The 13,407-nt window shown below is 54.6% G+C and overlaps 1 protein-coding gene across 3 annotated transcripts in view; it reads right to left on the minus strand.

Annotated features, from left to right (window-relative positions):
• The window catches only part of LOC116958334 (uncharacterized), a 49,080-nt gene that overhangs the window by 3,222 nt on the left and 32,451 nt on the right, over positions 1-13,407 (minus strand). For 2 of the 3 annotated variants that reach the window (XM_076058525.1, XM_076058524.1), the window contains exons 7-10: positions 10,521-10,986; positions 8,554-8,633; positions 3,337-3,462; positions 1,014-1,305 (exon numbers count right to left, since the gene is read on the minus strand). In XM_076058525.1, the coding sequence (XP_075914640.1) occupies positions 1,014-1,305; positions 3,337-3,462; positions 8,554-8,633; positions 10,521-10,986 (964 nt within the window). The remainder of the gene's footprint in view (positions 1-1,013; positions 1,306-3,336; positions 3,463-8,553; positions 8,634-10,520; positions 10,987-13,407) is intronic. The other variant, XM_076058526.1, reaches the window with a different exon arrangement.

Consider the following 13,407-nt stretch of genomic DNA (forward strand, 5'->3'; position numbering starts at 1 on the left):
TGTTGATGTTGTTGTTGATGTTGTTAATGTTGATGATGTTGTTGATGTTGTTGTTTATGATGATGTTGTTGTTGATGTTGTTAATGTTGTTGATGTTGTTGTTAATGTTGATGTTGTTGTTAATGTTGTTGTTGATGTTTATGATGTTGTTGATGTTGATGTTGTTGTTGATGTTGTTGTTGTTGATGTTGTTGATGTTGTTGATGTTGTTGTTGATGTTGTTAATATTGTTGTTGTTGATGTTGTAGATGTTTATGTTGTTGTTGATGTTGTTGTTTATGTTGTTGTTGTTGATGTTGTTGTTGATGTTGTTGTTGATGTTGTTAATGTTGATGATGTTGTTGATGTTGTTAATGTTGATGATGTTGTTGATGTTGTTAATGTTGATGATGTTGTTGATGTTGATGTTGTTGTTGATGTTGTTGATGTTGTTGATGTTGTTGTTGATGTTGTTGATGTTGTTGTTGATGATGTTGTTGATGTTGTTGATGTTGTTGTTAATGTTGTTAATGATGTTGTAGATGTTGTTGTTGTTGTTGTAGATGTTGTTGATGTTGTTGTTGTAGATGTTGTTGTTGATGTTGTTGTTGATGTTGTTAATGTTGTTGATGTTGTTAATGTTGTTGATGTTGTTGATGTTGTTGTTGTTGATGTTGTTGTTGATGTTGTTGTTAATGTTGTTGATGTTGTTGTTGTTGATGTTGTTGTTGATGTTGATGTTGTTGGTGTTGTTGATGTTGATGTTGTTGATGTTGATGTTGTTGATGTTGATGTTGTTGTTAATGTTGTTGTTGATGTTGTTGTTGATGTTGTTGTTGATGTTGTTGTTAATGTTGTTGATGTTGTTGTTGATGTTGTTGTTAATGTTGATGTTGTTGTTGTTGATGTTGATGATGTTGTTGTAGATGTTGTTGTTGATGTTGTTGTTGATGTTGTTAATGTTGTTGATGTTGATGTTGTTAATGTTGTTGTTAATGTTGTTGTTAATGTTGTTGTTGTTGTTGATGTTTCACCTTTTCCCCACCCTAGGTAGCCGGGAGGATCCGACCTCACCCCCCATCGCCGACGATGAACTCTGTCCCCCCGACGGCGACCTCTGACCCCCCGGCGACGACCTCTGACCCCCCCCTAATGACGACCTCTGACCCCCTGCGCCCCTCCGCAGGATGGAGGTGGGGGCTCTGGCCACGCCCCTCGGCGGCGGGGGGGGCGGCGACGAGCCCCGTGATTGGCCGAGGAGGGGCCGAGAGGGAGGGGGGACGGGCGAGCGGGTGGCCAGGGGGGAGGGGCTCATCCGGAGGCGCCCTGCAGGGGGGGGGGGTGAGTGGGTGAGTGAGTGGGTGAGTGGGTGAGTGAGTGGGTGAGTGACTGGGTGAGTGATTGGGTGAGTGACTGGGTGAGTGAGTGAGTGACTGGGTGAGTGACTGGGTGAGTGACTGGGTGAGTGAGTGAGTGAGTGACTGGGTGAGTGACTGAGTGACTGAGTGAGTGACTGGGTGAGTGACTGGGTGAGTGAGTGAGTGAGTGACTGGGTGAGTGACTGGGTGAGTGACTGGGTGAGTGACTGGGTGAGTGAATGAGTGACTGAGTGAGTGACTGGGTGAGTGGGTGAGTGAGTGAGTGAGTGGGTGAGTGAGTGAGTGACTGGGTGAGTGACTGGGTGAGTGAGTGAGTGAGTGACTGGGTGAGTGACTGGGTGAGTGACTGGGTGAGTGGGTGAGTGAGTGAGTGAGTGACTGGGTGAGTGACTGGGTGAGTGAGTGACTGAGTGAGTGACTGGGTGAGTGACTGGGTGAGTGACTGGGTGAGTGAGTGGGTGGGTGAGTGGGTGAGTGGGTGAGTGAGTGGGTGAGTGGGTGGGTGAGTGAGTGAGTGGGTGAGTGGGTGCGTGAGTGGGTGGGTGAGTGAGTGAGTGGGTGAGTGGGTGAGTGGGTGAGTGAGTGAGTGGGTGGGTGGGTGGGTGAGTGGGTGGGTGGGTGAGTGAGTGAGTGGGTGGGTAGGTGAGTGAGTGAGTGGGTGGGTGGGTGAGTGGGTGAGTGAGTGGGTGGGTGAGTGGGTGAGTGGGTGAGTGAGTGGGTGAGTGGGTGGGTGAGTGAGTGAGTGGGTGAGTGGGTGCGTGAGTGGGTGGGTGAGTGAGTGAGTGGGTGAGTGGGTGAGTGAGTGAGTGGGTGGGTGGGTGAGTGGGTGGGTGGGTGGGTGAGTGGGTGAGTGTGTGAGTGTGTGAGTGAGTGAGTGGGTGAGTGAGTGAGTGGGTGAGTGAGTGGGTGAGTGGGTGAGTGAGTGGTGAGTGAGTGACTGGGTGAGTGACTGGGTGAGTGACTGGGTGAGTGACTGGGTGAGTGAGTGAGTGGGTGAGTGACTGGGTGAGTGAGTGAGTGGGTGAGTGACTGGGTGAGTGATTGGGTGAGTGACTGGGTGAGTGAGTGAGTGACTGGGTGAGTGACTGGGTGAGTGACTGGGTGAGTGACTAGGTGAGTGAGTGAGTGAGTGACTGGGTGAGTGACTGAGTGAGTGACTGGGTGAGTGACTGGGTGAGTGAGTGACTGGGTGAGTGACTGGGTGAGTGACTGGGTGAGTGAATGAGTGACTGGGTGAGTGACTGGGTGAGTGAGTGAGTGACTGGGTGAGTGAGTGAGTGACTGGGTGAGTGACTGGGTAAGTGAGTGAGTGAGTGAGTGACTGGGTGAGTGACTGGGTGAGTGACTGGGTGAGTGGGTGAGTGAGTGAGTGACTGGGTGAGTGACTGGGTGAGTGAGTGACTGAGTGAGTGACTGGGTGAGTGACTGGGTGAGTGAGTGAGTGAGTGACTGGGTGAGTGACTGGGTGAGTGACTGGGTGAGTGAGTGAGTGACTGGGTGAGTGACTGGGTGAGTGACTGGGTGAGTGAGTGGGTGAGTGACTGGGTGAGTGAGAGAGTGAGTGAGTGGGTGAGTGACTGGGTGAGTGACTGGGTGAGTGACTGGGTGAGTGAGTGGGTGAGTGACTGGGTGAGTGACTGGGTGAGTGACTGGGTGAGTGAGTGAGTGAGTTAGTGAGTGGGTGAGTGACTGGGTGAGTGAGTGAGTGAGTGACTGGGTGAGTGAGTGAGTGAGTGACTGGGTGAGTGACTGGGTGAGTGATTGGGTGAGTGAGTGAGTGAGTGACTGGGTGAGTGAGTGAGTGACTGGGTGAGTGACTGGGTGAGTGACTGGGTGAGTGAGTGACTGGGTGAGTGACTGGGTGAGTGATTGGGTGAGTGAGTGAGTGACTGGGTGAGTGACTGGGTGAGTGACTGGGTGAGTGAGTGAGTGACTGGGTGAGTGACTGGGTGAGTGACTGGGTGAGTGTTCGTCTCACCCGGTGACTGCCGTGATGACGTCACCCCCATGCCCCCACCCCTGGTGCCGACCCCCATGCGTTTCCCAGAATGCACTGGGGCGGAGTGATGGGAGAGATCTTGGATGCTCCTCCTGAGGGACGGAGCTACGGGGGAGGGAGAGACCAGGCAAAGGCAAAGCTCCCCTAGGTAGCTCACGTGCGGTTCTCAGGCCAAGGGGTCCCAAGGTGCCTAGGAGATGTTGACTACCTCGCCTGGTACATAGGAGGTCGTGGGTTCGATCCCAGACACTGAGAGATGTTGACTACCTCGCATGGTCTGCAGGAGATCGTGGGTTCAATCCCAGACACTGAGAGATGTTGACTACCTCGCCTGGTACACAGGAGGTCGTGGGTTCAATCCCAGACACTGAGAGATGTTGACTACCTCGCATGGTACGCAGGAGGTCGTGGGTTCAACCCCAGACCCTGAGAGATGTTGACTATCTCGCCTGGTATGCAGGAGGTCGTGGGTTCAACCCCAGACACTGAGAGATGTTGACTACCTCGCCTGGTCTGCAGGAGGTCGTAGGTTCAATCCCAGACACTGAGAGATGTTGACTACCTCGCCTGGTACGCAGGAGGTCGTGGGTTCAATCCCAGACACTGAGAGATGTTGACTACCTCGCCTGGTACGCAGGAGGGCGTGGGTTCAATCCCAGACCCTGAGAGATGTTGATTACCTCGCCTGGTACGCAGGAGGTCGTGGGTTCAATCCCAGACCCTGAGAGATGTTGACTACCTCGCCTGGTCTGCAGGAGGTCGTGGGTTCAATCCCAGACGCTGAGAGATGTTGACTACCTCGCCTGGTACACAGGAGGTCGTGGGTTCAATCCCAGACCCTGAGAGATGTTGACTACCTCGCCCGGTACACAGGAGGTCGTGGGTTCAATCCCAGACCCTGAGAGATGTTGACTACCTCGCCTGGTACGCAGGATGTCGTGGGTTCAACCCCAGACGCTGAGAGATGTTGACTACCTCGCCTGGTACACAGGAGGTCGTGGGTTCAATCCCAGACCCTGAGAGATGTTGACTACCTCGCCTGGTCTGCAGGAGGTCGTGGGTTCAATCTTAGACACTGAGAGATGTTGACTACCTCGCCTGGTACGCAGGAGGTCGTGGGTTCAAACCCAGACACTGAGAGATGTTGACTACCTCGCCTGGTACACAGGAGGTCGTGGGTTCAATCCCAGACACTAAGAGATGTTGACTACCTCACCTGGTACACAGGAGGTCGTGGGTTCAATCCCAGACACTGAGAGATGTTGACTACCTCGCCTGGTACACAGGAGGTCGTGGGTTCAACCCCAGACACTGAGAGATGTTGACTACCTCGCCTGGTACACAGGAGGTCGTGGGTTCGATCCCAGACACTGAGAGATGTTGACTACCTCGCCTGGTGGTCAGGAGGTCGTGGGTTCAATCCCAGACACTGAGAGATGTTGACTACCTCGCCTGGTACACAGGAGGTCGTGGGTTCGATCCCAGACACTGAGAGATGTTGACTACCTCGCCTGGTGTTCAGGAGGTCGTGGGTTCAATCACAGACCCTGACGATGCCTGCTGCTGTATATGTGGAGTCTGTGTCCCTCTCTCTGTGTCTCTCTCTCTGTGTGTCTCTCTGTGTCTCTCTGTGTATCTCTCTGTGTATCTCTGTGTCTCTCTATCTGTGTCTCTGTGTCTCTCTCCGTCTCTCTCTGTCTCTCTCTATGTCTCTCTCTGTGTCTCTCTCTCTCTGTGTCTCTCTCTGTGTGTGTCTCTCTCTGTGTCTCTCTCTGTGTCTCTCTCTGTGTCTCTCTCTGTGTCTCTCTGTCTGTGTCTCTGTGTCTCTCTCTGTGTCTCTCTCTGTCTCTCTCTGTGTCTCTCTCTGTCTCTCTCTCTCTGTGTCTCTCTGTCTGTGTCTCTCTGTCTGTGTCTCTCTCTCTCTGTGTCTCTCTCTCTGTATCTCTGTGTCTCTCTCTGTGTCTCTCTGTGTCTCTCTATCTGTGTCTCTCTCTGTCTCTCTCTCTCTCTGTGTCTCTCTGTGTCTCTCTCTCTGTGTCTCTCTCTGTGTTTCTCTCTGTGTCTCTCTCTGTCTCTCTCTGTGTCTCTCTCTGTGTCTCTCTCTGTGTGTCTCTGTGTTTCTCTCTCTGTGTCTCTATCTGTGTCTCTCTGTGTCTCTGTGTCTCTCTCTCTGTGTCTCTCTCTGTCTCTCTCTGTGTCTCTCTGTGTCTCTCTCTGTGTGTCTGTGTGTCTCTCTCTCTGTGTCTCTCTCTGTGTGTCTCTGTGTGTCTCTCTCTCTGTGTCTCTGTGTCTCTCTCTGTGTCTCTCTGTGTGTCTTTCTCTCTGTGTCTCTGTGTCTCTCTCTCTCTGTGTCTCTCTCTCTCTGTGTCTCTCTGTCTCTCTCGGTGTCTCTCTGTGTCTCTCTCGGTGTCTCTCTGTGTGTCTCTCTCTATGTCTCTCCCTGTGTGTCTCTGTGTGTCTCTCTGTGTGTCCCTCTCGGTGTCTCTCTCTGTCTCTCTGTGTGTCTCTGTGTGTGTCTCTCTCGGTGTCTCTCTCTGTGTGTCTCTCTCTGTGTCTCTGTGTGTGTCTCTCTCGGTGTCTCTCTCTGTGTGTCTCTCTGTGTCTCTCTCTCTGTATCTCTGTCTCTCTCTGTCTCTCTGTGTGTCTCTCTCTCTGTCTCTTTCTGTGTCTCTCTCTGTGTCTCTCTCTGTGTGTCTCTCTCTGTGTCTCTCTCTGTGTCTCTCTCTCGGTGTCTCTCTCTGTGTGTCTATGTGTGTCTCTCTCTCTGTCTCTCTCTGTGTCTCTCTCTGTGTGTCTCTCTGTGTCTCTCTCTGTGTGTCTCTCTCGGTGTCTCTCTCTGTGTGTCTCTCTGTGTGTCTCTCTCGGTGTCTCTCTCTGTGTGTCTCTCTCTGTGTCTCTGTGTCTCTCAGTGTCTCTCTCGGTGTCTCTCTGTGGGTCTCTCTGTGTGTCTCTCTGTATCTATGGGTGTCCATGGGTCTCTATGGGTGTCTATGGGTCTCGATGAGTGTCTATGGATCTCTATGGGTCTCTATGTATCTCTATGGGTGTCTATGGGTCTCTATGGGTGTCTATGGGTCTTTATGAGTGTCTATGGGTCTGTATGGGTGTCTATGAGTGTCTATGGGTCTGTATGGGTGTCTATGGGTCTCTATGAGTGTCTATGTGTCTGAGTGTCTATGAGTCTCTATGAGCGTCTATGGGTCTCTGTGAGTGTCTATGAGTGTCTATGTATCTCTATGGGTGTCTATGGGTGTCTATGGGTATCTATGGGTCTCTATGGGTATCTATGGGTCTCTATGTGTATCTATGGGTGTCTATGGGTCTCTATGGGTGTCTATGAGTGTCTATGGGTGTCTATGGGTCTCGATGAGTGTCTATGTGTCTGTATGGGTGTCTATGAGTGTCTATGGGTCTGTATGGGTGTCTATGGGTCTCTATGAGTGTCTATGTGTCTATGAGTGTCTATGAGTCTCTATGAGTGTCTATGAGTGTCTATGGGTCTCTATGGGTGTCTATGGGTGTCTATTGGTCTCTATGGGTCTCTATGGGTGTCTATGGGTCTATGTGTGTCTATGAGTCTCTATAAGTGTCTATGGGTCTCTGTGAGTGTCTATGTGTCTCTATGAGTGTCTATGGGTCTCTATGAGTGTCTATGTGTCTATGAGTGTCTATGAGTCTCTATGAGTGTCTATGGGTCTCTGTGAGTGTCTATGGGTCTCTATGGGTCTCTATGGGTGTCTATGAGTGTCTATGGGTCTCTATGGGTCTCTATGGGTGTCTATGAGTGTCTCTGGGTGTCTATGGGTGTCTATGTATCTCTATGTATCTCTATGGGTGTCTATGGGTCTCTATGGGTCTCTATGAGTGTCTATGGGTCTCTATGGGTGTCTATGGGTGTCTATGTATCTATATGTATCGCTATGTATCTCTATGTATCTCTATGAGTGTCTATGGGTCTCTGTGCATCTCTATGGGTGTCTATGGGTGTCTATGGGTCTCTATGGGTGTCTATGGGTCTCTATGGGTGTCTATGTATCTCTATGGGTCTCTATGGGTGTCTATGTATCTCTATGGGTGTCTGTTGGTGTCTATGGGTCTCTATGTATCTCTATGGGTCTCTATGGGTCTCTATGGGTGTCTATGTATCTCTATGGGTGTCTGTGGGTGTCTATGGGTCTCTATGGGTGTCTATGGGTCTCTATGGGTCTCTATGGGTGTCTATGGGTCTCTATGGTGTCTATGGGTGTCTATGGGTCTCTATGTATCTGTATGTATCTCTATGGGTGTCTATGGGTCTCTATGGGTGTCTATGGGTCTCTATGAGTGTCTATGGGTCTCTATGGGTCTCTATGGGTCTCTATGGGTCTCTATGGGTGTCTATGGGTCTCTATGGGTGTCTATGGGTCTCTATGTATCTCTATGGGTGTCTATGGGTGTCTATGGGTCTCTATGTATCTCTATGGGTGTCTATGGGTGTCTATAGGTGTCTATGGGTCTCTATGGGTGTCTGTGGGTCTCTATAGGTCTCTATGGGTCTCTATGAGTGTCTATGGGTGTCTATGTGTCTCTATGGGTGTCTATGTATCTCTATGGGTGTCTATGGGTCTCTATGGGTGTCTATGGGTCTCTATGTGTCTCTATGGGTCTCTATGGGTGTCTATGTGTCTCTATGGGTGTCTGTGGGTCTCTATGTATCTCTATGGGTCTCTATGGGTGTCTATGTGTCTCTATGGGTGTCTATTGGTGTCTATGGGTGTCTGTGGGTCTCTATGTATCTCTATGGGTCTCTATGGGTGTCTATGTGTCTCTATGGGTGTCTATGGGTGTCTATGGGTGTCTATAGGTGTCTATGGGTCTCTATGGGTGTCTGTGGGTCTCTATAGGTCTCTATGGGTCTCTATGAGTGTCTATGGGTGTCTATGTGTCTCTATGAGTGTCTATGGGTCTCTATAGGTGTCTATGGGTCTCTATGAGTGTCTATGGGTCTCTATGTATCTCTATGTATCTCTATGGGTCTCTATGGGTGTCTATGGGTCTCTATGGGTGTCTATGGGTCTCTATGAGTGTCTATGGGGTCTCTATGTATCTCTATGTATCTCTATGGGTCTCTATGGGTGTCTATGGGTGTCTATGTATCTCTATGTGTCTCTATGGGTGTCTATGGGTCTCTATGGGTGTCTATGGGTCTCTGGTGACCCGTGGCCGTGTGCTGGTTGTGCCGGGTCAGTCCAGGCAGGTCTCCGCTGAGAGAGCGAGTCGTGGACCCGTCACCAATCCTGCGACGCTCAGCACACACACACAGGCACAGCAGCTGCAGCTCCCCAGGTAGCCTCGAACAGCAGCAGGGGCAAGGGTGGGTGGGTGGGTGGGTAGGTGGGTAGGTGGGTGAGTGAGTGGGTGGGTGGGTGGGTGAGTGAGTGAGTGGGTGGGTGGGTGGGTAGGTGGGTGAGTGAGTGAGTGAGTGGGTGGGTGGGTAGGTGGGTGAGTGAGTGAGTGGGTGGGTGGGTGGGTGAGTGAGTGAGTGGGTGGGTGGGTGAGTGAGTGAGTGGGTGAGTGAGTGGGTGAATGAGTGAGTGGGTGAGTGAGTGAGTGGGTGGGTGGGTGGGTGAGTGAGTGGGTGAGTGAGTGGGTGGGTGGGTGAGTGAGTGAGTGGGTGAGTGAGTGGGTGGGTGGGTGGGTAGGTGGGTGAGTGAATGGGTGGGTGGGTGAGTGAGTGAGTGGGTGAGTGAGTGGGTGAGTGAGTGGGTGAATGAGTGAGTGGGTGAGTGAGTGAGTGGGTGAGTCAGTGAGTGGGTGAGTGAGTGGGTGGGTGAGTGAGTGTATGAGTGAGTGAGTCAGTGAGTGGGTGAGTGGGTGAGTGAGTGGTGAGTGAGTGAGTGGGTGAGTGAGTGAGTGAGTGGGTGCGTCAGTGAGTGGGTGAGTGAGTGGGTGGGTGAGTGAGTGAGTGTATGAGTGAGTGAGTGAATGTATGAGTGAGTGAGTGGGTGTGAGTGAGTGAGTGAGTGGGTGTGAGTGAGTGAGTCAGTGAGTGAGTGGGTGAGTGAGTGGGTGAGTGAGTGGGTGAGTGAGTGAGTGAGTGGGTGAGTGAGTGGGTGAGTGAGTGGGTGAGTGAGTGAGTGGGTGAGTCAGTGGGTGAGTGAGTGAGTGGGTGGGTGAGCGAGTAGGTGGGTGAGTGAGTGGGTGGGTGAGTGAGTGAGTGACTGGGTGAGTGGGTGAGTGAGTGACTGGGTGAGTGAGTGACTGAGTGGGTGAGTGAGTGAGTGAGTGGGTGAGTGGGTGAGTGAGTGAGTGAGTGACTTGGTGAGTGAGTGACTGAGTGGGTGAGTGAGTGAGTGGTGAGTGGGTGAGTCAGTGAGTGAGTGGGTGAGTGAGTGGGTGAGTGAGTGGTGAGTGGGTGAGTGAGTGGGTGAGTGGGTGAGTGGGTGAGGTGAGTGAGTGGGTGGGTGAGTGAGTGGGTGGGTGAGTGAATGGGTGAGTGAGTGGGTGGGTGAGTGAGTGACTGGGTGAGTGAGTGAGTGAGTGGGTGACTGAGTGTGTGAGTGAGTGGGTAAGTGAGTCAGTGAGTGGGTGAGTGAGTGGGTGGGTGAGTGAGTGAGTGGGTGAGTGAGAGTGGGTGAGTGAGTGGGTGAGTGAGTGAGTGAGTGGGTGAGTGAGTGAGTGGGTGAGTGGGTGAGTGAGTGGGTGGGTGAGTGAGTGAGTGACTGAGTGACTGAGTGAGTGGGTGAGTGGTGAGTGGGTGAGTGAGTGGGTGAGTGAGTGAGTGGTGAGTCAGTGAGTGAGTGGGTGAGTGAGTGGGTGAGTGAGTGGGTGATTGAGTGGGTGAGTGAGTGAGTGGGTGGGTGAGTGAGTGGGTGAGTGGGTGAGTGAGTGAGTGGGTGGGTGAGTGAGTGGGTGAGTGAGTGAGTGGAGTGAGTGAGTGAGTGAGTGGGTGAGTGAGTGGGTGAGTGAGTGGTGAGTGAGTGGTGAGTCAGTGTGTGAGTGGTTTAGTGAATTTCTGCTCTCTGCACCCGTCAGAGAGCCGAGTTCAATTCCCGTTCACGGCCACCACCAACACCCCCCACCTCGCCCCCCCCCCCCACCTCGCCCCCCCCACCTCACCCCCCCACCTCACCCCCCCCACCTCACCCCCCCCACTTCGCCCCCCACCTCGCCCCCCACCTCACCTGACGCTCCCACGCCCAGAGTGACCACAATCCTGTGGCCTGTTCCTGCTGCTCCTCCTCGTCCAGCCGCCCACCACCACCACCACCTCCTCCTCCTCGTCGTGGTGATCGTGGTGATCGTGGTGATTGTGGTGATTGTGGTGATCGTGGTGATCGTGGTGGTGGTCTTGGTGGTGGTCTTGGTGGTAGCCGGGCAGCGAGGGGGTGGAGCCAGGCAGCGAGGGGGTGGAGCCAGGCAGCGAGGGGGTGGAGCCGGGCAGCGAGGGGGTGGAGCCGGGCAGCGAGGGGGAGGAGCCGGGCAGCGAGGAGGAGGAGCCGGGCAGCGAGGGGGTGGAGCCGGGCAGGGAGGAGGAGGAGCCGGGCAGCGAGGGGGAGGAGCCAGGCAGCGAGGGGGTGGAGGAGGAGCGCTGAGGGGCGGAGCTCCTCCTCCTCCTCCTCACCGAGGACACCGCTTCCTGACGGAGGCCTGGGGGGGTGGCAGGGTGGGTGGGTGGGTGAGTGAGTGGGTGAGTGGGTGGGTGGGTGAGTGGGTGGGTGAGTGGGTGGGTGAGTGAGTGGGTGGGTGAGTGAGTGGGTGGGTGAGTGAGTGGGTGAGTGGGTGAGTGGTGAGTGGGTGGGTGAGTGGGTGAGTGGGTGGGTGAGTGGTGAGTGGTGAGTGGGTGAGTGGTGAGTGGGTGGGTGAGTGGGTGAGTGAGTGGGTGAGTGAATGGGTGGGTGAGTGGGTGGGTGGGTGGGTGAGTGGGTGAGTGGGTGGGTGAGTGGGTGGGTGAGTGGGTGGGTGAGTGGGTGAGTGAGTGAGGGGGTGAGTGAGTGGGTGAGTGAGTAAGTGAGTGAGTGAGTGGGTGAGTGAGTGGGTGGGTGAGTGGGTGGATGGGCGAGAGGGGGGGTGAGTGAGTGGGTGAGCGAGTGGGTGAGTGGGTGAGTGGGTGGGTGAGTGGGTGGGTGAGTGGGTGAGTGAGTGGGTGAATGAATGGGTGGGTGAGTGGGTGAGTGGGTGAGTGAGTGGGTGAGTGGGTGGGTGAGTGGGTGAGTGAGTGGGTGAGTGGGTGGGTGAGTGGGTGGGTGAGTGGGTGGTTGAGTGGGTGGGTGAGTGGGTGGGTGAGTGGGTGGGTGAGTGGGTGGGTGAGTGGGTGAGTGAGTGGGTGAGTGGGTGAGTGAGTGGGTGAGTGGGTGAGTGGGTGGGTGAGTGGGTGGTTGAGTGGGTGGGTGAGTGGGTGGGTGGGTGAGTGGGTGAGTGGTGAGTGGGTGGGTGAGTGGGTGGGTGAGTGAGTGAGTGGGTGAGTGGGTGGTGAGTGGGTGAGTGTGTGGGTGAGTGGGTGGGTGAGTGGGTGAGTGGGTGAGTGGTGAGTGGGTGGGTGGGTGAGTGGGTGGGTGGGTGGGTGAGTGGGTGATTGGGTGGGTGAGTGGGTGGGTGAGTGGGTGGGTGAGTGGGTGAGTGAGTGGGTGAGTGGGTGAGTGGTGAGTGGGTGGGTGAGTGGGTGGGTGAGTGGGTGGGTGAGTGGGTGAGTGAGTGGGTGAGTGAATGGGTGGGTGAGTGGGTGAGTGAGTGGGTGAGTGGGTGGGTGAGTGGGTGGGTGAGTGGGTGGTTGAGGGGGTGGGTGAGTGGGTGGGTGAGTGGGTGGGTGAGTGGGTGGGTGAGTGGGTGAGTGGGTGAGTGAGTGGGTGAGTGGGTGAGTGGGTGGGTGAGTGGGTGGTTGAGTGGGTGGGTGAGTGGGTGGGTGTGTGGGTGAGTGGGTGGGTGAGTGGGTGGGTGAGTGGGTGAGTGGGTGAGTGGGTGGGTGAGTGGGTGAGTGGGTGAGTGGGTGGGTGAGTGGGTGAGTGGTGAGTGGGTGGGTGAGTGGGTGAGTGGGTGGGTGAGTGGGTGGGTGAGTGGGTGGGTGAGTGGGTGAGTGAGTAGGTGAGTGGGTGAGTGGTGAGTGGGTGGGTGAGTGGGTGAGTGGGTGGGTGAGTGGGTGGTTGAGTGGGTGGGTGAGTGGGTGGGTGGGTGAGTGGGTGAGTGAGTGGGTGGGTGAGTGAGTGGGTGAGTGGGTGATGAGTGGGTGGGTGAGTGGGTGGGTGAGTGGGTGGGTGAGTGGGTGGGTGAGTGAGGGGGTGAGTGAGTGGGTGAGTGAGTAAGTGAGTGAGTGAGTGGGTGAGTGAGTGGGTGGGTGAGTGGGTGGATGGGCGAGAGGGGGGGTGAGTGAGTGGGTGAGTGGGTGAGTGAGTGGGTGAGTGGGTGGGTGAGTGGGTGGTTGAGTGTGTGGCTGGGTGAGTGAGTGGGTGGGTGGGTGAGTGGGTGGGTGAGTGGTGAGTGGGTGAGTGGGTGAGTGGGTGAGTGAGTGGGTGGGTGGGTGGGTGAGTGGGTGAGTGAGTGGGTGGGTGGGTGGGTGGGTGAGAGGGTGGGTGGGTGGATGAGTGAGTGAGTGGGTGAGTGAGTGGGTGAGAGGGTGGGTGGGTGAGTGGGTGGGTGAGTGAGTGGGTGGGTGGGTGAGTGAATGAGTGAGTGGGTGGGTGGGTGGGTAGGTGAGAGGGTGGGTGGGTGGATGAGTGAGTGAGTGGGTGAGTGAGTGGGTGAGAGGGTGGGTGGGTGAGTGGGTGGGTGAGTGAGTGGGTGGGTGGGTGAGTGAATGAGTGGGTGAGTGAGTGGGTGGGTGAGTGGGTGGGTGAGTGGGTGGGTGAGTGGGTGGGTGAGTGGGTGGGTGAGTGGGTGGGTGAGTGGGTGAGTGGGTGGGTGAGTGGGTGGGTAGGTGCGTGCGTGTGCGTGTATACGTGTGTGTGTGTACGTGTGCGTGTGTATGTGCGTGTGTGTCTGTGTGTATGTGTGTGCGTGCGTGTGTGTGCGTGTATATTTTCGATTGGCTCCTCCCCTCATGGCATATGTGTCCACCACAGGGGCTAAATGCGGGCT

The sequence above is a fragment of the Petromyzon marinus genome, assembly GCF_048934315.1.
Source record: "Petromyzon marinus isolate PM22_M1 ecotype Great Lakes invasive population chromosome 76 unlocalized genomic scaffold, UKy_Petmar_22M1.pri1.0 chr76_unloc.2, whole genome shotgun sequence".
In the NCBI taxonomy this organism is placed as follows: Eukaryota; Metazoa; Chordata; class Hyperoartia; order Petromyzontiformes; family Petromyzontidae; genus Petromyzon; species Petromyzon marinus.